The sequence below is a fragment of the Motacilla alba genome, chromosome 4, assembly GCF_015832195.1.
Source record: "Motacilla alba alba isolate MOTALB_02 chromosome 4, Motacilla_alba_V1.0_pri, whole genome shotgun sequence".
In the NCBI taxonomy this organism is placed as follows: Eukaryota; Metazoa; Chordata; class Aves; order Passeriformes; family Motacillidae; genus Motacilla; species Motacilla alba.
This window is the reverse complement of record NC_052019.1, coordinates 30,644,568-30,671,892: the sequence shown is the minus strand read 5'-3', so window position 1 is coordinate 30,671,892 and position 27,325 is coordinate 30,644,568. Positions and strand designations below refer to the sequence as shown.

The 27,325-nt window shown below is 35.9% G+C and overlaps 1 protein-coding gene across 9 annotated transcripts in view; it reads right to left on the bottom strand.

Annotated features, from left to right (window-relative positions):
- The window catches only part of FAT1 (FAT atypical cadherin 1), a 105,528-nt gene that overhangs the window by 23,987 nt on the left and 54,216 nt on the right, over window positions 1-27,325 (bottom strand). For 7 of the 9 annotated variants that reach the window (XM_038134432.1, XM_038134431.1, XM_038134433.1 and 4 more), the window contains exons 4-13: window positions 26,272-26,333; window positions 23,118-23,447; window positions 22,404-22,614; window positions 20,136-20,204; window positions 18,053-18,192; window positions 10,241-10,516; window positions 9,818-10,028; window positions 3,294-7,361; window positions 2,502-2,698; window positions 1,032-1,185 (exon numbers count right to left, since the gene is read on the bottom strand). In XM_038134432.1, the coding sequence (XP_037990360.1) occupies window positions 1,032-1,185; window positions 2,502-2,698; window positions 3,294-7,361; window positions 9,818-10,028; window positions 10,241-10,516; window positions 18,053-18,192; window positions 20,136-20,204; window positions 22,404-22,614; window positions 23,118-23,447; window positions 26,272-26,333 (5,718 nt within the window). The remainder of the gene's footprint in view (window positions 1-1,031; window positions 1,186-2,501; window positions 2,699-3,293; window positions 7,362-9,817; window positions 10,029-10,240; window positions 10,517-18,052; window positions 18,193-20,135; window positions 20,205-22,403; window positions 22,615-23,117; window positions 23,448-26,271; window positions 26,334-27,325) is intronic. The other 2 variants (XM_038134430.1, XM_038134436.1) reach the window with 1 other exon arrangement.

Below are 27,325 nucleotides of genomic sequence, written 5' to 3'. Positions count from 1 at the left end.
TTTCCTCCTCTAACATTCCATGAATAAACACAGCTATTCACAATGAGGTCTTAACTGCTACTACAGACAAACCTGTAGACCTCGAACACATACTTTCTTTCTAAAGTGACAGAAAACATGAGAGGCTACTACTGTGTGTAGTCATTGTCACCTTATAAACAGTTCAAAAAAGTATTATGAAACACTTTTTGTAAGTTTTCTAGCCCTACCAATTCTCAATTTATGTAACAGCACACTAGCACATCACCCAGGTGACATTCAAAGTCAAAAAAAAACCCCCAAACCCATGAAGTAAAGTCCTTCTCATTTATTTTGTCACTGAAGCTTTCTAATCTGTTCTACTTGCATTACATTTTTGCATTCATCTTACTCCATTTTTTTCTACCCTGTTTACCTTCCTACTGCTTGTCTACTGCAGCCTGCACAGTATAGGATTTTGGCAATAGCTGTGACCTACACTGTAATACAAAACACACAAATGCCATGAAGACCAAAGTGAAGCAAGTTAAAAGTTGATCTCATTTATACTTTTGAGTTAATTTCATTGCAATAAAACTGGGTGCACTTCTGGTGTTTGCTATGGAAAGGAAATTTGTTGCTCCATCTAATCTCATCCCATTTAATTTTCCAAAACAAAAGATGGCAAAGAGAACCTGAATGAAAATATTTCAGTTACAAACCATTACTGCTGCTACTACATGATTATAAAAAGAGCAAAATTTATGGCATACTTTTATTCCAGTCACTTCAGCATGGAAGTTTCTGGCTTCAGGGCAAGTACCCTGTTTATGCTTTAGTTACTCATAAATTAAAATACTTGCCTTTTGCCTGACTTTATTCAATATATTATTAGTATTTGTGTACATTTTAAACTGATGTACAGTAAACCAACCCTTAGTGGAAAGTTTTAACAACTTTTATGTCTTAATGTAATAGCAAAGTTTTAATGACATTTATATCTTAATGTAACAGCAAAGCATTTTATACGATGAGGTGACTGGAATCTTGTATAATGCATAAAGTATTATTACCTGTCTCTGGAGTGAGTCTGAATTTTTCTGCTCCTGTGCCATGCAGTGTGTAAGTAATTTCTGCATTGGAACGAATATCTGCATCTGTAGCAGACACTTGCATTATCAGCTTGCCAGGAAGGGCATCTTCAGGAACTGAATCAGCATACAAAGTCTGCAAGATTTCAAAGTTACATTGAAAAACTAAACATACGAAGTAAGCAGAGCTTGGAAAGGGGAGGGGAAGAAGGAATGATAGAGGAAATAATATTCTGTTTGAATGTCTGGTAACATATCATGTGAATCTGAGGATGAAATAACTTAAAATTAAAAGAAATTATGATTTTCTAATTAATTACTTCACATTTATTTGATTATTCAGAAAGTTATTTAATACTGCAGCTATAGGGATTTTTGAACATTAGTGCATTGCTCAGAACTAAAAACACTTGTAACTGATTAACTAATAAAGAAATGTGTTCCCAAAATAGGAGTTATAAATTTTTGCTAATTTCATTTTTCTAGGTCTGTCTCAATCTACAAGAAATTGATATCTGCCCTTTTAATGACACAAAAGCTTCTAGATTAAATTAAAAATAAGAAAAAGGATTCAGAATTTATTGGCACTAAACACTCTTACAGCCTAACCATGTCAGGAATGTGCATTACATTAGCAGCACTAAGCCTTGTAACAACAATATTAACAAAGGGGAAAATAAAAGGAAAAAAAAGCTAAAAATACTGACTTGCCAGTCTGGGTATAACTGCAACCACTTACACAGAAGTAACCAACAAAAATATCAACTAAGAAAAAGAATCCTGTGTTCACTGTATACTTGTCCTTCCTAGTACAAGGGAAGATTTCAACTTAGTAATATGAAATCTGTGTTCAACTATGAAAAGTCCAAAAGAGGCAATAACACATTTTGCAGGGGCTATCTTCCTGCGTTTTTTCCATTCCTTATTTTTCATGTCCATTTTTGCAGACTATAAAAATCTGGTAAGGTAGACAGCTTTGTAACAATAAAACATTTACGACTTACAGATTTTTGGTGCTGTTGATTGCAATTGCAGAGTAATGTTCCACTCTTTTCAACTCTCATCACAGGAAATACACACATATTTCAACTAAGCAAGGGATTCAGCTTTCTTTAAAATTTTCCTTCTTTCATAAAATAGAGCATATAAATGATGATGGCTGCAGTTTAAAATAATTCTTTTTGAAAAGAATTAACATAGGAGAAATGTACTACAATTCTCCTTATATCTCTCAAATACCCACTAAGTGTCAATGAATTGTCTTTGGATTTTTAAAAAAATCTGTGCGTGAACTATCTTTTATTTGACAGCATTCTATCTTAGTAGTCCAAATTTTTGTTACTGGTTTAAAAGGAGCAGCTATTTGTCAGTCTCCTGAGAAGCAATTTCAGAGAAAATGTAAATTTTATGTATGAAAGCAGCTGGTAATGAAAGATATAAGACTCTGCCTACCTTTTCACAAACAGGGCTATTATCATTAGCATCAAGGACTTTAACCTCGACCACAGCTTTAGCTGCAAAGGTCCCATCAGTAGCTGTAATATTTAGAAGATAATTATCCTTTTCTTCCCTGTCCAGAGGCTTTTTGACATAGACCTTCCATTCATTCTGTAAATTTTCAATAGCAAACTGTCCCAAAGGATCACCTCCTGAAATATGAAAAGAAATATTTATTTAACGATGGAGATATGTACTATTACTCTATCAAAATTAAGGTATAGAAAAAAAAAAAAAGCAGGTACTTTCTGTGGCTTTATGAGGAAACAGCTTCATTTTCCAGATAGAAATTGTCAGTAGATGCTCACACAACCAACTGAACTGTGGCCAACAGAATCCATAAAGAATAATTTAGAAATTCATGTAGCATTATAGAAAACATATCATGATATACACTAAATAGAAACAATAAAATACTCCACTGGAAATTAACAGCCTATTATTTTGTGAAATTTCTTTCATTTGTTCTTTAACTACATCACTAATCTAAGTATAATTTTTAAAATAAAATTTGATATATAAATAATATACAGAGAAAAGCATCTTAAGCAAGGCACACATGAAACAAAGCCAACTAAAATTCATTTTTCCATTGAAGTTTTTAATATTCATATTAACACACACACATTCTTTCTTTGCAGCTCTATGGTTTCAAACACCTTCCAATTTCTTCAAAGATTAAGCTGAATCTCCCATCATTCCAGCACCACTCAAATAGTTACTCTGACATTACCCAAAAAGACTAACCTGTGATGTAATAGAAGACTTGTCTATTGGTTTCTTCTGTATCAGCATCTGTTGTACTCAGGATGGCAATTACCCCACCAGGAGGGTCATCCTCACTGACTGTTCCTTTATATATCTCTGCAGTAAACCGTGGAGGATTGTCATTCACGTCTGTGACAGTAACTTCAACCACAGCCATAGAAGACAGTTGAATTTTTTCTCCCCGGTCAGATGCAACCACTGTGATCTTGTATTTGTCTCGTTTCTCGTGATCGAGTTCTTTCAAAGTGGTAATCCAGCCAGTTTCCATGTTTATGGTAAAAGACTCTATAATGTCTAGCTCTTGAGAAGGATCCAAGCTGTAAGTAACCTGCCCATTGAGTCCTGAATCCAAGTCAGTTCCTTTAACCTGTATGACTCTTGTTCCAGCTGGTGTGTTTTCTACAATGAATGCTTCATATGGGTTGGACTCCAAAATGGGTTTGTTATCATTTGTATCTTTTACTTGAATGCTAACCTCTACTGAGGAAACAACATTATAATCTTCATTTGCATACTGTGCTTGAACTGAGAACTGGTACCACTTAGTTGTTTCATGATCAAGATTTTTCTCAAGTTTCAACTCTCCAGTCTGTCGGTCAATCACAAAAAAGTCATCTCTGTTGCTTTCAGGAGTGTTCCCTTTAATCAGACTATATACTAAAGTCTGATTATGTTCTGCTTTGATAACATCTATCACAGTTCCAATTGGAATATCCTCAGAGACAGTATAAGAGTAAAATGGTTCTGAAAATTTTGGAGTAGGCACTTCTGGTGGGAGTATTCTAGCATAGACAGGAACAACTGACTCTTTTTGGGGTGATCCACCATCAATTGCTCTAACAAGGAAAGTAAGAAACTCATTTTCCAAACCAATTAAGCTTTCTTTTGTAGTAATTATACCAGACAATGAATCAATTTCTAAATTCTCTTCTACGTTTTCAGACTCTGCTTCAATAGAATATGTGATGTCTGCATTTGTACCTTCATCAGCATCAGATGCCCAGACTTTAATGACTGATGTACCCCGCGGAACATCAGTCCCAATATTTACTTCATACTCTGTTGCTCGGAATTGAGGAGCATTGTCATTGTCATCTGTAAGTATTACATTAACAGTACAGAAAGCAACTTTTCCTCCTGAATCTTTGGCCATTAAACTAATGGCAATTACTTTTTCTGCTTGTGTTTCACGGTCAAGCTTTTCAGAGGTAAATATCTGCCCTCTCTCATTTGTATAAAATCTGTCTTTGGCAAAGTCATTTACAATGTGGTAAGTGATGTGGCCATGTGTACCAGAGTCTTCATCTGTTGCTTTAACTTCAGTAACCAAAGTATGCAATGGAGCATTTTCAGCTAGTTCAACCTCATACTCATTCTGGCTGAAAACAGGACTGTGCATGTTGGCACTGATTACACTTATATGGACTTGGGCTGAGCTTCTGAAGACACCATCAGAAACTGACACATTAAGATTATAATGTGACTTCAGTGTCTGTCTGCGTAGGTTTGAGATGGTGATAATGCCAGTTTTACTATCAATCACAAAATTCTTCTGATCATTGCCTGTCAGAATGGAGTACTCCAGCTTGTCAACGTCTGTACTATCAGCATCTGAGGCTTGCACACATGTCACAAAATGTCCTCGAGGAGCCAGTTCACTAATTTTAGCTTCATAAAGCAATTGGCTAAAAAGAGGGGGGTTATCATTGAGATCAGTTACATCCACAGTTACAACAGTATCACTGCTCAAGGGCAGCATGCCACCATCTATGGCCCTTATTAGTAACTTGTGTTGCTTAATTTGTTCATAGTCCAAAGTTTTTGCTGTAAGAATGAGTCCAGTGCTGCTATCTATGTAAAAGTAGTCGTGACTTTCGCTATTATCCTCAACCAAGTGATAGGAAATTCCCCTGTTGGTTCCAGAATCGGCATCTGTAGCGCTCACTTGTGCAACAGATGTTCCAACGACAGATGCTTCAGAAAGTGTTGCAATGTAAGACTGCTCTGTAAACACAGGAGGATTATCATTGATGTCTTCCACTATTATGTCTACAAACACATCAGCATGTGCCCCATTTAAGGAGTCAGTTGCTCGAACACTCAGTTTATAGGCTGGATGAGACTCAAAATCAAGAGGGGCAACAACATTTATAACTCCAGTGTTGAAGTTGATAGTGAACTGATTGAAAGGATCTCCACCTGTAATGCTGTAAAATACTTTGAGTCCTTCAGGGCTGTTTGCTTGTACATGTACCACAGGACTGTGGAGCTGAATGTTTTCTGGTATCTCTGCACTGTAGAAAGGCTTTTCGAACACCGGCATAGCTTTACTCATAACTGTAATTGGGACTGTAACTTCAGCTGAAAATCCAGGGTCTCCTCCATCTTTTGCCACTACTGTGACCAGATACTCCTTATTTAGTGTGTCTGGTTCAAACTTCTTCTTCAGGGAGATTTCACCAGTGGGATCAATTTGGAAATGTTCATGATGTTCTTTAAGATAGTAACGCACCTCTCCATTTTTGCCTGTATCTTTATCTACTGCTGTCACACGTTGAATAACATGACCTGCTTCAGCATCTACTTTAACAGCAGCATAATATGGAAGATTGATAAAAAATGGAACATTATCATTTACATCTTCTACTGTGACTTTAACTACAATGTGTGCAACAACTGATGGTTTATTTTCCTCTGTCACTTCCACAACCACATCAAAAGATTCTTGCTGTTCACGGTCAAATGGTATTCCCGTAGTTGAAAGGACTCCTGAAGTTTGGCTTATTTTAAATCTGCTGTCTGGATTTAGAATATGGTAAAACAAAGGCTTATTTATTTGATTCCCTACAGCAGTAACAACAGCTATTGTTTTTGCCTCAGTGGAATTCTCCTGCACTGTTGCAGAGTAAGAACTCTGTGTGAACTTCAGCTGGCTTGCTTTGCTTTCTTTCACATTAATTTTTACAGAGGCAGTGGTTGCAAATCTGCCATCAGATGCTCTCACCGTTAATTCATATCTGCTTCTTAACTGAGTTGTGTTTTGTACTGTTATATCTCCAGTCTTAGAGTTTATTGAAAATTTTTCTCCAATGTTGCCTTCAATAATGGAATAAATTAATTGGGAAAAAATGCCTGAATCTGCATCAGTGGCATTTACGTTGATGACTTTCACGCCTTTATAAGTTGGAACCAGAAGGGATGTCTCATATAGCTCTCTTGAAAACACAGGAGGGCAATCATTGATGTCAATCACATAAATAGTAACATTAGCTGCATATTCCGCATACAGACGTGGTATCCCTGTATCATGCACTTGCACTGAAAAGTGGAAAATATTTGTCTCCTCATAGTCCAGACTCATTACTGTCCGAATGGCACCAGTGCTAGAATCAATGGCAAAATACTGGCGGACAGATGGTTCAACAATTTGATAAACAAGCAAAGCATTAGATTCTTTATCAGCATCTGTAGCTCGGATTACTAATGGGATATTCTTGTCAGTCAGAACCACACTGTTAATTGAAGCTGATTCGCTGATGAGTCCTGTATATTCAGCCTGCATGAAAATTGGTGCATTGTCATTCTCATCCCGAAGATGTACCAAAACTGTTGCATTACTGGACAAGCCAGCCATATTTGTTCCTTGCACAGTTAGAGCATAAAAAGGCAAAGTCTCAAAATCAAGTATCTTCTGAGTAACAATGACGCCTGAGTTGGGGTTGATAGCGAAGGCATCATCTGTATTACCATCTTTTATTTCATAAACTACAGAAGACTGACTGTATGCTGTGACCATTCCAACAAAACTGCCAATGTTGGCACTTTCGCTGATTTCTGTAGAATATTCTTTGGCTGTGAATTTTGGTGAGGCATTATCAGAAACTGTAACAAATATGTGCACAGAGGTCACTTCACTCATTGGAGGATGTCCTTTATCTGCAGCTTTTACCATCAGGTTGTATTCTTCCTGGTTACTACGATCTAATTCCTTTGCAATTTTAATCATACCCAAAATGGGATCAATAAGGAAGGAATTTCCAATATTTCCTGTGAAGAAAGAAAAAGCAATTAGGAAAGAGGGATGAATTAAGGGATGACTGCTTATTTAGATCTATACTTAAAGAGATATAGATGGAACAGAGACTATGAAAAATTCTTAGTTTTGCTTGATAAACATTTGTTAGCCTGTCTCGAAAGTTTTCTGTAATCAAGAGTTGGCAGTAATTCTAACTTTACTTGTGGGAATACTGCATAAAATATAGTTAGCAAAGCGATCGAAGACTTGAAAATAAATGCAAAAATTTTCTTTTTGCAAAATTAAATATCAACTGTAGCTGAAAGGAACTTACATTCAGAAGTTAACATTCGTGGAATAAAAGTTACGTTTTATAATCTAAAACAACTGGAATGTTTTGGACAAGAAAAAAAGAAGGGTTGTAACAAACCCTTGTGAATCTTAATTGTTTATACAAGTATTGTTTAAATGACTGCTTCAAAACCAAGCTTTTTAAATTGGACAAATAGTTACCTCTCTCTTAATTTCCTATTGATACACAGACAAGTTGCTCCCTGTGACTGAATTAGAAGAAAAATAATGCCTGCCGAGAAGAACCAGCTGCCATTTAATATAAACACTTGTTTGCTTCAAATTTTGATATATACAGATGAACTACACTGCATACAAGACCCTGCTCATGTATTAAATATGCTAAGATTTAATATTTTACTTATCTAAAAAAATGACATTACTAAAGCCATGATCTCAGCATGAAAAAAAAATCTTTAAAAACCTCTGAGTTCTGCACACAAGTAGGCAAGAAGGAGCTTTTGTGTTTTGTTTGGCTTTTTTTACTGTTAACATTTTTTTTGGTTGGGTATTTCTGGGTTTTTTAGAGGAGACTCTAAACACAGTGGCATTCTTAGAATATCCCATTACAAATCTAAGCAGCCATTACAAGCATTTAAGGAATGTTCCTTCCATTTGCTTAGAATATCAATTATAATGCTTTAACCTCCCAGTAGATCCCCATCCTATAAAATAAACCTTCCAGGTCTTACATTTACTCCTACAAAAAGCTAGAAGAAAGGAACAGAACAGCATGTCACTTCATTCTAGGCTTCAGGCACACACATTTTTTCTTGCCATTGTTTGGCATTCATAAAACAAGCACTAACAAAATGGGAAAGGTAAGAGAAAAATTTAATGGACGTTGGTGTCCTGTTTAGTAAATGTCGTATTTCTAGAAATGACAGAAAAATCTCATGTAGTTTTAGTAAGTTATGAGACACTGAAAACCACTCATTCTTGTCAGAGTATCATAATCACAGCTTTGTTTTAATACAGTGTTAAAATATACTTTTGTATGAAAACAGCACTTGGGAAAAAAAAGAAAGTATTTATAGTAAGTAATTCCTATCCTTTACACAGCAATTTATCTAAAATAAAAAAAAGCACATGCCACTTTGCACGCAACAGAAACTGAGTAACTTTTCGCCTGTTGTTGTTCTCTTTAATATATAGTATTTCATGCTTGTTACTGGGATTTTTATTTCAAATTATTTTTTACCTTGAAAGCAGTATTTCACAAAAGGAATGAAATGTAAATAACTTTTTTTTTTCTAGTCATGGTGCCTACAAAGCTCAGGACCTTGATAATGGCAAACTTGTATTAATTCAGATTTAATGGACTGAATTAAAACCCACTTCTGTCTGGTAAGTGAACTCAATCAATGTCATCCTGATTTCTAATATTAAAAATTGCCACAATTTGAATCACATTATTAGGCAAGTTCAGAAAGATGGTCTGAGGTTAAAAATAAGGCGCAGATCTTTCCTGGCCTGCAATCTGGAAGGAGTCTTAATGCCAAATAAACCAACTCTTGAGGAATTTCTCAAATATTTTAATAAGCTAGAATAGCAGTCTGACTACTAAAATCAGCCAGAGAGAAAGCAACCCCTTCTTTGCTGCATCTATCAAAAAAATTACCTTAAAAGCAGGGATTAATTAGGAGTTTGGTACATGCATATTTAAGTTATTTTTGAGCTCCCTACTTCTGCATTATATTAAACACAAAAGCACTTGTCTCAGGCTCTTACTCTATTCATCAAATCCTTGCTTTGCCTATGCCACAAAAAATAAGACCTACAATATCAAAATAGAATGCATTTTTAGACCTGAATGGAATGATTTCTTACAGAAATTACAAATTCTGTAATTTCTAAAGAAATTACTCCTTTTGAGCGTTTCAAGATGGCTTTTTCTTCCCCTACTACTCTAACATGTCAAATGTATCCAGAGGATAACATAAATAGCTAAAGGATATAGATGAATATTTGTAGTTTTCTTTTAAGTACTCTGAGGCTGTATCTTCAATACATCTCTCAGAATATGGCACATAAACCTTCACTGCCCCCCTTTTTTCACAGATATGTTTTCACACATCTACAGTTGAAAAACTATCAGCGAGTTCTACGGACTGAAAATATAAGAAAGCGAATGTACCTGATTCAATAGAGTACACAATTTCTGCATTTTTTCCTTTATCCTTATCTAATGCTGTAACCTGGAGCACTGCTGATCCAACAGCTGCTGACTCATACACTCGTCCCTCATAGGAAGGGCTGGTGAACCACGGGGCATGATCGTTTGTGTCGCTGACATTAACGACGACTCTGGCATAGTTGCGCTTCACAGGAACATCTTGATCCCGAACCTGCAACAGTCAGCACATCACCAGGAATTAGCACTGGTATTTCAGGAGTTCACCAGATATTAGCAATGATTCAAGGTTCAATCAGCCACAGAGTCACAGACTGCACAAAAATTAAACATACAAATAAATGTTGGAATTAGGGGACAAACTAAAATGACATTAAAAAGTATCTGTGTGTAATCCACAGCAGAAGAAATCTCATGTGTGCTTACCATTATTGTGAGAATATGCTGGTTCATGGTCTCATGATCCAGTTTTTCTGAGGTATAAAGGGAGCCAGTTGCAGGGTCCAGACGAAATTTTTTAAGACTAATGGGATCAGTGCTGCCCTGCATAGTATAAATCAGTTTATTCTTCTCATCTCTGTCTGTGGCACTGACTTGCAGAATTTCTGTCTCTGGTAAGATATCCTCAGGTATAACAACTTCATATTTTGAAGCAGAAAACTGAGGCCTGTGATTATTTGTGTCTATAACTTTGATGTACACCTGAAATGATACAATGGGAAGGGGAAAACATTGATGATTTTTGGTAAAAAGAAATTAAAGGAGGATATTTCATTAAAAATCAGACCATAATACTGAATACCACCTCAAGACAATTTTATTTTGCTGAGAGGAGGAGAGATCCAAGACGTGTAGGGAAGAAGAATGTCACTAAAGCCAAATCTGCCTCACCTTCCCCAAAGTCAAACCAGAAATCTGTACAACCAGAAACATCTTAGATAAGACATCCTAAAAGGAATGATATTTGTCCAAAGTAAGACCAAAAAAAATTTCTTTGGTAATTTTGGAATTAAAAATGTAAAATAAACAATATGGATCCTAGAGTGGGTAAAAATACTGTTTTGGCGTGCAAATTTACAATTTTAAGCAATGTTTTTCCAAGGCAGTGCATGCATAATACTTGTCCTTGCCCTCACATAAAACCAGTCCTCTTTCAGCCCCTCACATCTGCAAGCCTAGGCAAGAATAGAAAAGTACCACAAAAAGTGGCAAAAGTGCATTATTTTGAAGAACTGCAGGTGGTTTTGTTTACTGTTCCCTAGCAATGTAGCCCAATTTCAGCATAGCTCACCAGTCACCGACACGATTTCTCTGAAGTTACAGTTAAATTAAATCTGGTGCTTCAAATTGTGTCTTTGTATAATATTGCTCACTGGAATCACACCAGATCCCTGCAGCCCCACTTGCTTTACACAGCATCAAAATTTTGTATGAAAAGGGTAAGACAGACAATCATCATCCTGTTCCTTCAACAGCGATAACATCAGACAAGTAACAGTAATGCAAAGGAGTTGGCAAGTAGACAGCAAAGCTCCAGCAACACACAGCTAAATCCAGGTTCTTTATGTGCTGCACGTACAGCCTTATCCATCCAAAGGTTAGGAGCTTTGTATACATTTGTTAAGGGCTGTATATAAACAGGTTTTTAAAATAGGTACTTACAATATTGTAAGTGGGTTAAATTGCTCTTTGAAGACATTTACTGCGTTCCATTGGTAACTGGTGGAGTCTACAGGTGTAATTTAGACAAGGTACAAAACTGCATGCAGTAGAAACTAAATTAGATGAATCCTGATAGTGGCAAATAATTAGGAAATGCCATTTTTGCTACAGGAAGAAGAAATGTCAACCTTGCAAAACTATCATCTTACTTTAAAACTGAATCTTTGGCATACTGATAAAATCGCTTGGAAGATGTTGCTATGGAGACTAAGGAGTTTGGTTTTGTCACGGATTAGAAACAGATTAAAGAAAAGAAACAAAGAGTTAGACTAAATACTGACTTTCAATGGGGAGAAATATTAATGGTATGTGACCCAGGATACATACTAGGACAAGTTTTTAAATACATCAACTAACAAATTAAATTGGAAAATGAAAAGGAAGAGCAAATATTATGTTAAAAATGTGATCTTTGTACATTGTCATGATTATGCAATAAAGCAACACAAGCATAGCTGTTAGTTTGTTGTATAAATAAAATACATTTCAATGCCTCTTGGAAGAAGTAAGACAGAAGGGTCTAATACACTCACAAAGTATTTGAGTAAAAACAGCTGTTCACTGAAAAATTGTGCTCAGGAAAATTAAAAATTATACCAAATGAAGAGGAACAAACAATTAAAAAAAACTATAAAGCCCCAACACTCAATACAAATCAAACTATTAAAAAAACTTTTGCATAATTTAAAGTTTTAAAGGCCATATACAATTACTACACTTCATTAATGGATACTATGCTTTCAAACTGAACTCATCACCGATTTTTTTATTAAATTTCCACCCCCAAGAAATTATTAAGGTCAGACTCACACACACACACACACACAAAACCAAACAAAAACAAAACAAAAAAAACCCAAAAAAAACAAAGTGAAAAGATGAGGTGTCAAAATGCTAAGAATTTAAATGAAAATTTCTATTAAAGTTCATGTCTATTTCCACTCCCAAATGAGGAAACACAGAAACTTAGGTTAAAATTGGAAGTGAGAAGGTGTTCAACTACAGAGCAATTCTGTTAAGCAAATCTTAGGAGCAGAAGACATGGCCACCTGTGATGTTGGCAGTACACAAAACAAGTGAAGAAAAACAGTATTACTAGAATGGAGCACCGCAAAAAACCTCATGCAAATGACTAAGTTAAATGCCAGGAATGTAGTGACTGTAAAACCAACATCAGTACCTACAGGACTAATCATACATCCAATGAACCAGCTTAACTGAAAAGTGAGTCGTTGATCAGGATTTAGCATCAACTCTGACACTAGCTAGTGAAGCAATTAAAATGACACATAAGGATAAATTCCCCAAAAAGTACTGTTGGGCTGAAAAGATAAGGAGTTAGCTCCTCAAAATGCACAGCATTATTAAATATGAATGACTAAAAAAATATTGCTAAGAAATAAACATAGTGACTCAGTCACTACAAATGGTTAGCTCAGGTATTGAGCTAACCATTACTTGTCACATTAGTTGCTCAGGCTGCAGTTTTTCTCCACACTGGTAAACCCAACTACAAATATACAACTTCATACATTAGTGCAGTCATTTTAAATGTAGGCAAAATCCAAAGTTTATCTTAAACTCAAGTGACAAGTATTTTATCTACATACTCTAGGATTATTTTTTTCTCTCAGTGATGTTATTACTTTATGCCCCTGCACAAATTCTGGTGGACAAGCATAATGTGACCTGATTGGTTCCCTTTTGGTAACTTACCTACCTCTGCACACTGGGCTGCTTTAATAAGGGCAGGGGGAAGGAATTACCCCCTTCTGTTTGAAACTCACTGGTGGGGAGGTAGATTCACTACCTCCACTCCTGCAGTACAGGAGAGACACCTTGACAAAATGAAACAAATCCAATGACAGGTCATTAAAATCAGTGGGGATTGAAAAGCAATCTGTCCGCAGGAGGGGTGCAGGAAGGAGAGCCAGGATCTTCTCAGAGATGCACAGTGAAAGAACAGGAGGTGACACTCACAAGCTCCAGTAAGAGAAACTAGACATAAGAAAACTATTTTTTTCAAGGACAGTTGTTAAACACCAATATAAAAGCAAGTCCAAGGGAGAGGTGGTGTGCCTTGTCAACCGAGGCAGTTAGAGCCTGATGAGTCACTGAAAAACTTTGTCAACTTTGCAGTTTGCTCTGCTTTGACCAGGATTTTCAACTAGAACTCCAGGGTTCTTTCCAATGTGAACTATTAAATAAATGTACTAAGGAAACCCTATTTTCAATTTCAAAACCCTATTTTCAATTTCAAAAACCCAATTTTTCAAGGAAATCTTACTGAGGCTAAGTGACAGGTGCTAGATGTACAATTACCTTTTAATCGTAAGAGGATCAAATTTTCATGTAAACTGTTAAGACCTTAAAGTTAAATGGAAAGCACTTGCAGAAATAATTGTGAGTGCAGTTTTAAAGACCCATACAGAAAAATATGGTTTAGTGTGTCTGAGAACAAAACACATGAAGAACTTGTGTTATTCTAACATAATGTGCAGAATAAGATAAAACTAGCGTTTGAACATTTCTCAATGAAAGGACAAGATTTAATTCAAGTGAAATATGCTAATATTATCTCCTAAGAAAGAGTTGCACATTAAAGAGGCACAATATAGAAAAGCTTGACATCAGCAGACCATAATGTGACCTTTGAAACAAAATGCTCTGGAACTAAAGAAACTTCACTCATTTTGCAAAAATATGCAAGGGCTGTGTTGTACAGCTGCCTTCTGCCCACAGATCCCATTGAGAGCAATGTACACTGGTTATAAAGAGAACAAAGCAGGATTACTTTCAGGAAGGACTTAAAATCTATTAATAATCTGACAGGTGAAACCTAAATTTGCATAGGGATGTATTGATTGCTACTAAGAGGAGATATGTGCCATTGACAAAACATACTCAATGTGCAATATTTAGACATAATGTTTAGATTTTAGATTACTTTAATATCATTTTTCATTTACTGATTCTGTGTGGAGTTTAAAATCTACTCCTGTCCCACAATTATGTTACAGTTACATTGACATGTTTATATAATTTTCATAAATAAAAAGTTGTATTATCCAGAGATGATATAAGTTCATTCCAGCTCTAAATGTCTCTGTAGAGACGTGTAATTGCAAGCAAAATTACATACAAAGATGTAGTAAATGAAGATTATTCTATACTTCATTCCCAAAGCATCATGTCCATATAGATTTTGCAAAAAGCAACATAAAATATTTTGCAACAGCAAAGCAGTAGGTAAAATGCTGCAATTAGCCGTAAGCCATCTGAAATACTACTTTCAATGAAAAAATTTGATATACATACCAATGACTGCAAGTGGCTGTAGCTAGAAACAGGACCATTTCTTTTGGTTTGCCCCCCAAAATCAATTCAATAGTTCATTTATCACTACTTAGAGCCTGTGAATAACCTTTTCTGTTTCAATACATAGGTACGCTGACTTGTGGGATTTAGTTATTTAGTTTCTGTATTTTTATTTTATTTTTAATCATAATTCTTCCAAGCCTGACACTAGTAATTTCTAACATCATGTCAAACATCACTACTGTAGGCCTGGAATTTGTTTGTCCTTGTTTTGCCTCATGCATTTGGCATTTAGATCCATGCAAAATTCTAATAGACTCCACGCCTACTATTGCTTTATTTTTCAAAAAAGCTATTTAACTGGAGTCCTGAAAGAGTCAAATGCTCTACAGATGTTAATGGCCCAAGGCCAGCAAATGCCTTCCAGTTTTAGAGTCAGATTCCATACACTGCTTTTCCACAGTAAGATTTTCATTTCTTGTGCCCCAGCTGAATTTCTTGCAAACGCCATTTCCTTTTTCAAATTAAATGTAAAATTACTTACTCTGCTGTTAATCAAGATTTGTTAAATTGGTTATATCCAGTGTTTACAGGAATTACTTTGTAAGCTAAAAGCACTGTACGGCATATTGTAGCTCCTCATGTATGCACTCAGAATTCAGAATTTCTTTTGCCTGTCATTCCATTTTAACTGTTTATCAGCTCTTAGAAGAATCCAATGCCGCATCAGCATTTAAACTTCAATCATCAGTATTTCAGCAGTGAGTAATGGAGTTTACACACTGGCAGCCATAAATTACACCTTCAATTTTGATTTTGTGTCAACATTTTTAACCCCCTAATTTAAGCCTGATCTGAAATGCATCTTTTGAGGGATAGTCCTGAGGGTTATTTTAACAGATTAGTGCATTTAGGTGGGGCAGGAGTTATGGGGCAGATAAGCAATTAAAATCAGGATCATGCACCAACAGTTGCAGATTTTGAACTAATCCACACTCCTCAATCTAATACACCACAGTGAGATTCCAACAGCAACAGCATAATTTGTGCTTATCCCACAAGCAGGGCAAAAGAAAGACAATGTAAAGGAAGTCTTTGTGCTTGTTTGTAACAGAAACCACAGTTTCTGATCCTGCCAAACCTAACTGAGAGGAAGGGAAAATATGAAAAACAATCACAGAAAAAGCAATCACAGAAATGACAAATGTGAGACTACTACTCCAGTTCTTCTGGAGAAGAGTGCTGTGGGGTAAATGTTTATAATGATCACTTAGCTTTACAAAATGTTACAATAACAAATTCATTTAAGGAACAAAAAGCACACTGTGCAATCCCAAGAAGAACTAAATGAATCACATAACTCAGAGGAACAGATGGGGTGAGGGTTAAAGTAATTTTTTGACCTTCCCATTCAAGGTTGTTCTAAAAGACAAAGCAGATTATGGTTCAACTGTGACAGCTCAGGACATCTGCATAAATTCAGCTATGCCAGCAGCAGCACTCAATAGGCTATCTGCATTCACCAAGGCTTTATATTAAGCCTTGCCTAGCCGCCAGGCTACCCCAACATGGCATGATGGCATGGTATGATGGTATTTTTGCGGCGGGGTGGGGGGGGGGAGTGTGTATGGAAAAGCCTCTTGCCGTCTTTTTGAATTCTAGCTGAATTTATGTTTCCTCTAAATTCCCGTCTTCTATCCAGCATTCTGTAATTGCTAGAAGTGAATCTGCTCAAATCTTCAGAATTAATCTGAAGTTAATAAATTTACAGCAGGATTCTCGAAATCTTTTATGGTGATTATCAGCACCAGAAGCAATGGCACCACAGCTATGATTGCAGAAAGCTCCTACTGGGAAACATGTTGCTGTCTTTGAAGATTCATGGCCTAGAAAAATCACTCACAATTTTCACCTCTTTTTCTCAAAGGAAACTGCTAAACTTGGTCACCTTCTACTGTCAAATTTACTCTATTTGACCTATCAAGCCTCCAGACATGCAGTCAGCTCAATAAAGATTCTGTTTAAAATCCTTAATATTGACAAGAAACAACTTTTCTTCTGGCTAAAAGCAGAAGACAACATATAAGATATTAGAAAAGATAACAGAAAAACATATGCACTGCACAGAAGCTGAACAAGAAGAAATTGCATTTGTAGCACAGATCTCCATGTACAGAGAAGACAGCAGCAACCCACTTATTGCTCTTTGAGTGCCTGAAGGGAAGGTCAATGATAGGGGTAGGTAATACAGACACATCACTGTCCAAGTCCAACAGTCTCTAATCAGTAAATAAAGCCTTTCCTTTCTATCTGGAAGAAAAGGGAAGCTCCTGTATAATTATTACTCTATTCACACCAAGCTCAGCTAAACTGTACTTTCAAATATATTCAGGTTCTCGGCTGGGGAAAGAAACTAGAGGGGAAAAACAGGCAGGATATACATCACAAGCTACTTTACTATGAATAAGGCAATACTGTCACAAAAGGCTTCTGCACCTTTAAGTGAACTTATTAGTCCAACTGCAAAGAATTACCACCATCAGAGAGCCTTAGTAAAAAGATAATTTTAAAACATTGGTTTGTTTGAGGTTGCTGCTTTTTGGAGATTGCTAAACAACCTCTACTTTCACCAAAACTAAAATAAAGTATTTGGGACAATACAACCAGACGTTATAATCTAAACCTTGTTTTATATGTACACTAAGCAGAAAAAGCAGCTTAGTTTCTTGGATATTGTACAACTGGTCATCCACAGATCTTTTAGGGGGAGGGAACCACAAAATTTTAAAATGGTTGTCTTTAAATTTCAAGTACAGTAATCACTTTATGTAGTGATTTTGGAGGAGCTTGTAAAGAGGAGTAATTCAGATGAGTAGTATTAATCCTTTTATTGGAAGAAAGTCATGCGTGCAGGGGCTTAGTTTCTGTTTTCATTTATTTAGCTGCAGGAACATGTTATAACTTAAAAGCTGTTGGTTCAGACTACAGTACAGTAACACACTGCCTTTACACCTAAGCCACCAATGAACATGGCTCTGTGAATATCAGAATTCACTTCTATTTTAGACAAAGTCCCTAATTTAAACAAACCATGTGCATTGTCTAGGATTAAAAAAATGGTGAGAAGAAAACCCAAAAGCTTCCCCACCCTCCAGCTACATACCCTTTTTATAAGTGCTTCATCAGAAAGTTCATTACCTGAGTGCTGATAGATCTGGTTCCATCTGTTGCTTCTACTGTCAAGTTGTAATTTGATTTCTGTTCTGCATCAAGAGGTCTTGCAACAATGATAGTTCCTGTGCCCTTGTCCACATCAAACCGACTGTCATGGTTGCCACCTTGTTCAGGAAATTGTGAGAGGGAGAAGTTAATAAAATGCATTACTGCATCATCATTTTTATGTATGATAATGTTCTATCTTCCAATGCTTAATGAAGATGGAACTATATATACATATATTTATACATACATTTAGCTTAAATACTTTAGGTTTTTTTCCTGGTAACATGATATGCTGCTAATAGATATTTTAAACGGAGTAGTTTTGGACAGAGCTGACTTGCTCAGCTCATGGAAGGTCAGCAGGGACATTCTTACTAGCAAGATTCTCTACTTTGAAAAAAAAAAATCCATGGAATTTAATGATTCCATACAGCAGGAATCAAATGCAACAGTTCCTTTTGGGCAGATTATCAGCTAATAAGTGAAAAGTATACTTTTTATCAAAATACATTAAAATCCCATTCGACATACAGTCAATTTTTTGTCTTTTGGAGCAGAGTACATATTATTATATTCATATATGACTATAGATAAGGCTGAAAAAGCTGCAGTACCTCCAAAGGATTATTATCTTAATGTTGAGTATCTAAGGAATTTACTATCTCAGTCTTACTGAGATAGACAGGATGCAGAATAGTGCTAAATGTTTAAATGCCCAACGTTTAAATATGGCCAAGTTCATTTTCCAAAGCAAATTATCTTAATTTCCCTTGCGAAACTTTCAAATTACTCTTTGAAATATAGTTAAATAACTGTGTAGATCAATAGCTACACTCAGTTGCTTAAACATTAAATTGATCATCATCCTGCCACCTGGAGCAGATTGTCCTGAGAATGCAATGTCCATTAAGTCCAAATACTATTAGTGATGATGAATACTGCCATTTAACTACAATTGCTTTAGACCTCTCAATAAACTGCCTAAAATGAAAGAATCAATTCTTATTTTGGTCAAGCCATTGCTAGATATGGCAAACCAATTTTTCCTAATTATGGGCATGTGTTTTTCTAATTATATTTTACAAGGCTAGCAGATAGCATTCAGATATCTTCTGAGCGCTTTTTTTTCCTTTAACAAGATTATACATGCTAAGCTTTGCAAATCACTAAATGGGTTTTATGAAAAGCCAGGGTTAGAAGTGAGAGGGTGAAGTTCCAAAGGTTGCAAATTTGAACTTAGTCCAAGAAAAAAACAGTAAATACTGAAATGAGCCCCCATTCACATGTAAAAAGGATTTCACCTTTAGAAGGTTCCACTGCATGACAAACATATATCAGTTTAGGAAAGATGGGCTGGATTCTGCTTCACTGGATTTGATAATGATATTTGATAATGAACAACATCGCATAATTTTTCTAGTTCAATTGAATGCCAACTCCTCTTATTGGCCCAGCAACAGTTTCTGAATCACTCAAATGGATAGAAACTGGACATGAAAGGCAGCAGCTTTTTTCTTAACAGATGAATTTTTTTAATGGGCCTTGTGTGGTATGTCAGTTTTAGAAGGTCAGTCTAGTTTTTCCTTTTATAACTGGCAGGCAAAACCATTTCCTCAGATGTCTCAATGAAGTTCTCTACATTTTAAGGGAAGAGTAAAGTGAATGAGCATGAATTGGTACAGTCCGTTTTCCTGGCACAAGGACAAGCTCTCTAACCAACATTTTTCCCTTCCTTACCAAGAAAATCACCAGGGCCTTGCCTATATTTGTAGTAGCAGTGATATCTGGTGATCCGCTGAAGCAGAACTCAACCCAAACTTCTGCATCTAGTACACTGGAAGTGTAACAGCAACAATTTTGGCCAAAACCAAAACTGGATGCTCAGAATTGATGCTGCATAAATGTAATGATGACAAAACAAAACAAAAACGAACCTGTCACAAATGCAACCGTGAGCACTTTGATTTCCGAAGGGTTAATAAAATAAATAGTTTATAAATGTACGCTTTCATTTCAGATCTCATAATCTGGTAATAAATTATGTGATCTCAGCAGATACCTTCTGCTGTACAGTTCAGGTCACAAGCCATCTGTAAGATGTAAAATACTTCACTAGCAAGCTTGTCTCCTGGCTCAGCCAAAAAGAAAGAAAGCATGGAAAGCAAGCACAGAACACAAAGGAAAGCTGTCAATCAAATTCATTCATGCTATTAGAAACAGTAAAAGAGGGTAGTAAAGTGACCACCTGTAAGAGTAGCCCATAACATGATCATATAATAAATTTCCCAAAACACTTTTACTAAGAAAACTGTCAAAATAAAATGGTTAATTTTACAATGCTTGGACAAGTTATGCTCTTTCCCCATGGAGTTTTCTATATATGTCTTTCTAAAAAGAGCAGGAAAAGATCATTCATTTTCTACACTAGGCATACAATAAAAATATGGAAATGTCCAACTGTGCTGCATACTTAGAAGGAGCAGATCAAAATAATAATATCAATCAGAATTCTGCTCAGATGTACACACTGTTCATAGTGCATAGCAATTGAAGCACACTAAGAACAATAGGAAAGTACATCCTGAATTTAATTAACAAATTTTGCTAATAAAAGGCCCCAGAAAACATCACTGCTGTACTGTGTTCAGACTGCAAAAATCTCTGAGGCTTATTCTGTCTGCTTTCTTTCATCTCCATGAACTGCTCACCTTTCTTTGGCAATGTCACCTTCTTAACCTTTCCTTTAATGGACTCATTTCAGTCCGCTGATATTTGTTTGCAGTGGATGGATAACCCTAATTTGAATTGGAGTACACAATATCTTCTTATTTTTCCTGCTCACTTATTTTTATATTTTCTGCTTTTCTACTTCCATATCCCTGAGTGTGTTTGGAAGAACAGTGAAAGAGCAGCCTTGGTTCCAAAATACCTCAAATGCACAACTTTGCTCCTATGAGAATGCAAGAAAGCATCCTCAACTTTTTAGTGCCTCTAGAGTTGTACAGATCTGTAATCCCTAGGTTTGTCTGAACACCATCACTTTTTATCAACTATAATCTATTCAGACAGGAACTTTTTTTTCAAGAATACACTAGAAAGAACCATTTCAAAAATTCTATGTAAGTATTTAATGCATTAGCAATAATTATCACTATCATAACAGATTGTTCATGCACAAAGCATGATTTTAGGGAAGAATTGTATCTGTTTGCATGTGCTTGAAAATTTTTTGAAAACACCCTCAAGTATTTGGCATTTGTATATTCCTGCTACTTGTGTTAGTTTCATAAACTTTATTTTTAACACTTGCTCTTCTCAGTACACCTCAGGAAATAAATACCAGCAAAACAGATGTTTAAAATACTGAAATTATTGTGAAATAAATTAAAATAATAAATAAATTAAAATAATTTAAAATATGCTCTTCCCAGCAACTTAACATCATAATCATGCTAAAGTTTTCAGTAGTAACCAAGATGAAAAATATCCTTCTCTTGTGAATGTAGTAGAAAAATCACAAGTCTATTGAATCACAAATCTATCAAAAATCTGTTAGACTGACAGAAAGAGTTCACTTCAGACTAGAAGCAGTTCATTACATGGCACCTCTCCTGAAACAAAGCTATGCCATTCCCCTTGATTCTAACACAACACAAAACAGAACTTGGTTTTACTATCAGCTATGCAGTGAACACCCTGTGTATTACTGGTGCTCGTAAGTCTAGTGACCAAGTCTACACTTCAAAAGACTACTATTAATTTTGTTACCATGACATCAATATATAGTCATATTACTGGTTAGAAATCCCCTTTCAACAGTAGAGGTTAAGATATGATTTAGTAGAAAGAATATGTACAGGAAGAAGATTGCTGGGGTTAGGAACATTGCAAGCTTTCCTTTTAGTACTGAATCAAAGGACAGCAAACTGAGAAGCAGCCCAGAGGAGAAGAAATCCATGTGAACAGTAAAATCTCTTGTTGAGCGTACTATCCTGCTTTACAGAAAACTAGCCTCTTATTTCCTTTCCTATCAATCAGTCTACGAGATTGACCTCATTAGTTTTCATTTCAGTGACACAATATTCAGAAATCAATTTTAAAACTGCAACACAGCAGATATTTTGCAACTTAATTTTAATCTCTGATACAGAGTGTCATTGATAAAAATTAAATAATTTTGACTTATAAAATCCGCATCTGCATTTAAAGAATGCCAAAACCTTGCATTATTTAGAAGAGTGATTAAAACCAAGCTGCAATGAGCCCTCCAGTATCTCAGACTCCATGCATTTGTTTCTAATAATAAAGGCCCTTAAGGCATCCTTACCCGTTATGTCAAACCAAAGTGGTGTTCCAAGAGGTTCAACAGCTATTACACCAATCATGTGAGCAACTGGGTCACTTTCCATCACCGTAAAAGAAAAAAATGATTCCTCAAAATAAATAGGCTCTGTGGGTGGGACGGGCTTTGGAATCCATTCTATGTGAAGCCGTGTAGTCGAAGATTTTTGTGGGCGACCATTATCTACAGCTTTAATCTGTGAAACAGACACATCTTTTAGGCTACAGGATCACATAAATCATTATGTCACATAAATAGAAAGCAGTAATAAGCTCCAAGCATGTTTGCTCGTGTGAGATATTTCCAAAAAGGTTAAGTGTCTCTCAAAGTGCCACTTGCCCTTCATTATCTGGGCAGCAAATGGAGAAAAAGTATGCAGCACCTGACAGCAGCACAAACTGTTACCATAAATTCACTTTATTTTGCTTTCTTCCTGAAGGTGAATCAAACTGATTGTTTATGTTCCCTCATCACATATCTGCCAAGTTCTGGGAAAGAACAGCAGTTCTTAATACACAATACAAACACCTCAAATCATCCCTTAATAAAAACCAAACAAACACACAAAATAATACTTCTGGATTTGTTGAAGCTCTCTTCCTTCAGATACTGCAGTCACTCACCTGCCAGCTACTGAATAAGAAATGAACAGATAAAAGAACACCTTATATATTCACGATATAAAGGATTTTCACTCACTGAAAGGATATCGTAGTCCCTTGCTGCAGAAAATTTCTTTGATGAAACCACTCCAGTTTTTGGTTCAATAAAGAATTTGCCATGTTCATCACCATCTTCAATGCTGTAGGAGATCTCTGCATTGGGGCCTTCATCTTTATCTGCAGCAATAACTCGATAGATCGGCTCTCTCCTAGCAGTTCTCTCTCGCTCGGGCTTACCACGCTCTGGAAGCCGAATTTTGTAGAATTTTTGCAAGAATTGAGGCTTGTTGTCATTCTCATCTAGGACCTTGACAATCACCCGTGCAATTGTTGATTTTGCAGGAGTACCGTTGTCTGTTACTGTTACCTGTTTTTATTAACAAGGGTAAAGTTAGATCTCAAATTCCGTCCTTCCAACAATGCTCCTCCCTAAATTAGGTTCTTCTACAACTGCCTAAACAACTGTACACTCTGTATCCCCTAACTTCAGTTAAAGCTCTTGCCAAAAGCTATTAGGTGAGTATTTACAAAAGGCACTCAAAAGTATATTTAGCTATTATCTTAATATTTTGACACATTAAATGCAACACGAAATGCAAATATCCATGCTCATCTCCAACAGATGGTAAAATTTCCACATATTTGAATATCTGTTCCCTTTAGGACTTGTAATGGAACACCACCACACACCTTTCAGTTCACAACAAAAAACCCAGCCACAACCAATGAGAAAACCAAAGCATATCCCAATTGAGGAAATTACAAGGGGTATGGGACAACACGTCAATTAACATAAAATTAGCATTGCCCTGAACCAAGCAAATAACAAAGGCAAATTTGAGAAACATCTATTTGATTTGAATGCAACATCAGTTTTGAAGGCATTACTGACAAAACCAAGACTATACTAAGACATGAGAGAATAACATGAAGCTCATCTAAAATAACTGCATAAGAAAGTGTGAATTGAAACTCAGAAAACACAAACTGGGAATAAAAAAAATGGGGCATATTAGTTACTATTATGAAAGCAGAAGTGCAATCAAAGATCAAATTTAATAATAAAAAGGAATAAACCCACCAACCCATCTGGTCAACATTTCAATGCTCAATTAATTAGCCAGATGCTCAGCACTTGGGTCACAATACTGTCCACCACTCTGTGCATTTCTGGGTTTCTTTCCAACGTATTATCAGAGTTGTAAACACAAAACTAACACATGGGAAAACTGCTACTTTAGGCCAGGCTGTCTGTCAGAATTGCTCTGTAGTTAAGAACTCTTCTGTCACATACTTCACAGACTTTTATTTAAAACAACCAGTTAGGATTCAAAATTAACAAAGACCAAAGAATTATAAATTACACCAGCAGTCAATAAACAATGTTCCAAACTAAAGAGCAATGAGCTTTAACTGCTATTTTATACAGAATGATGAAAGCAGAAGGATTTATGTACCATTACGTGACATTGTAATCCTAAAAATAAACTGAGTTCTGTACATGTTAGCTTAAGGTTATAAAGTTGAGCTTAAATTAGCATGACTGCTAGCAGACAACTGCCCATAACATTACACTGTGAGTGTGACTTCTGGCATAAGTTTTGGCCCAGAACAAGTAGCACACACACACGTTGTTTAACTGCAGCCTGAGAATTCACACAATTCAGACACAATTTTCAACAGGCAATTTGGATGTGGTCACCCTGTTCCAGGGATAAGGTGTAAGCAATCAAAGCCATATGGGCCATGTTGCCTCAGGATCAAAAAACAATCCACAGCTCATTTTATTTACTGTATAAATCTAATTTTAAAAAATCCAGTACAATATATAGAGAAGTAAAAATCATGATTTACCAATTTTACAACCAATATACATAGCAGTAGTCAAGAATTAAGACATAATAGACATGAAAAGTGCTTTGGGAAACTGAGACAACCCGATCTGAGGAGGCAATTTTAAAAGCTAATTATATAATTACTTTAAAATTTACAGGAATGTTATGTCTAGTACTAAATCAGATTTGCCATTTAATTAATTTTGTTACTATTACTTCTAGAAACACACTGCAGAAGAAATTCTGCCCCATTGCTACTTAGGTACAAAGCATTCTTTTCAAAGCTGATCCAGAAATTAAAATAATGATTTAAAATATTGGTTCAACAGCTGCATTAATCCAGCTCACAATGTACCGAAGGGATACAAAAGGCCCAGGAAGACTGCACATATACTGCAATTATGCAAAAGCATAGTTTGTGCTATCAGGGAATAAATACATTCATCTCCATGTCTCTGCAGTCACTGCATTCCTATTGGAACACCTTTCTATGGATTTCATGAGTTTTGAGTAAGTCTAGGGGTGCTTCTCCGTCTTTAACATTAATTTGGCCAATTCCCATTGCAGTCTTTTATCTGTCATCCAAGACAAGAGGCACGATAAACGTTCCAGATAAATCTTAGGACATAAGGATCACTGTGAATATTAAGTCTTCACTACAGGAGAAGCACCACGGCATTACACTGTTCGACAACATTGTGAAACTGGATGACTTAAGGTTCACTATGTGTTTTTCTTTCAGGTTGTTTGACAGAGAATGACAAAAGCTCTTAAATATACTCCAGGCAATTAATTAAATGTAGTTAAATATAAGCATTATGTCACAAGTTTCATGCTCTTGGATTCGGGCTCTACAATGCATGTCTTGCAACTGACATGCATTGGTATGATTGGTAAACATATTATGCAGAAAATAAGGCTACTCACATATCATCCTTTCATATTCTCTGTATTATAAAAACGTCCTGCATTTCTTTTGCAGAAGCCTATACTCAGCAAAAGTTAGGCTGAAATAGCTATTCCAATAATTACACAGGAAGATAAAAAGAGGATTCACACTCCTTTTAACAATCATGCCTTTGTAGCATTTGAATGTAAATCTTTGTTTTGAGATACAGAAAAAAAATTGCATTCAATCTGTACCTTTACTCTTTTTTAGCAAAAAAGCCTCAACACACAGTTTGTATAAGATAAGTGGTTATCTGCATTGCAACATAATGAACACAGAAGGAAATTACTTCTGAATCCAGTTTTTTAATTCTTCATATAGTAATCAAGCCTGGCAAACTTAATTCTCTGTAAAAGAGCAATGAACTTACAGTCACTGTTTTTCAGCAATCTAAATAAATTATTTACCTCCAGTATGTGCTCTCCCTGCTGCTCTCGATCTAGTTTTCTGGATGTGGTTGTAATTAGCCCTGCAAACATAAGAGAATAATTAATCAGATCCTTCAAGAAAATAATCTGAATGAAGGTTAGGTTAAAGCAGCAGTTACTGGTATCCTCAATAACAATTTCTTCTTAGGTGGCCACTTCCATTTTCGTAGAATTTATGCTTTCCTTAAGGGAAGGGGTGAGAGGTTTCCAATCCTTAAAAGCTGTGAAAATATTCTTTGCAATCTGAAAACTAAGCTGTTGTAACACTTAAGACAAACACAGTTCAGTGTTCCCACACATCTGTGCATGTTATGTTTCTGACAGAGTAATGAATGCAATTCTCCCACATGAAACCTTGTTTTCATACGCCTTTTTCAAAGGGTGCTGATGGACATTATCAGAATTAATTACCTATCTCTTCTGGAGAAACACCTATTTGTAATATTAGTGGTAAAGGCAAAAGAAGGATAACCTGAGGAGATGCAATAAAAATAGAAAAAGAAAAAAAGAGAGCAATTTGTCTGTGTTCGCTTAATTTCACAATGACAAGTGGTCAAACAGTTGCTGTTGACAATAGCAGAGAAGAACCACAAGTTTTTGATGCATGATGTTATATTTTATCACAAGACTGATACACTCCCAATGCAAGATTAGGAAGGCACGATGGGTTTTTCTTTAAATGAAGGAAGTCAAAGAGTAAGAAGTAACAAAAAGATAGTGAAACTTAATACAGAAGGATCTTATTTGAATCCATTTTCCCTAACAGTTCAGAATTTAAACTATTGAGTTTTACAAAAAGTAAACTTGCTCAACTCTCAATTATAGCAGAATGATTTGCTATTGTGTGAGTTAACTGTGCCATGGATGCAGCCATATAAGAATTCAGTTTCTTTGCTGCACAAAAGCAAAGAAAGACATTGACCTTTTCACAGGTACATATTAGTCCCACAAATATCATTGCTGTGTTCACATGGGACTGAGCCTGTGCTAGTAAATCTTGCTAGACCCAACCTGGCCTTTCATGAAGCAAACA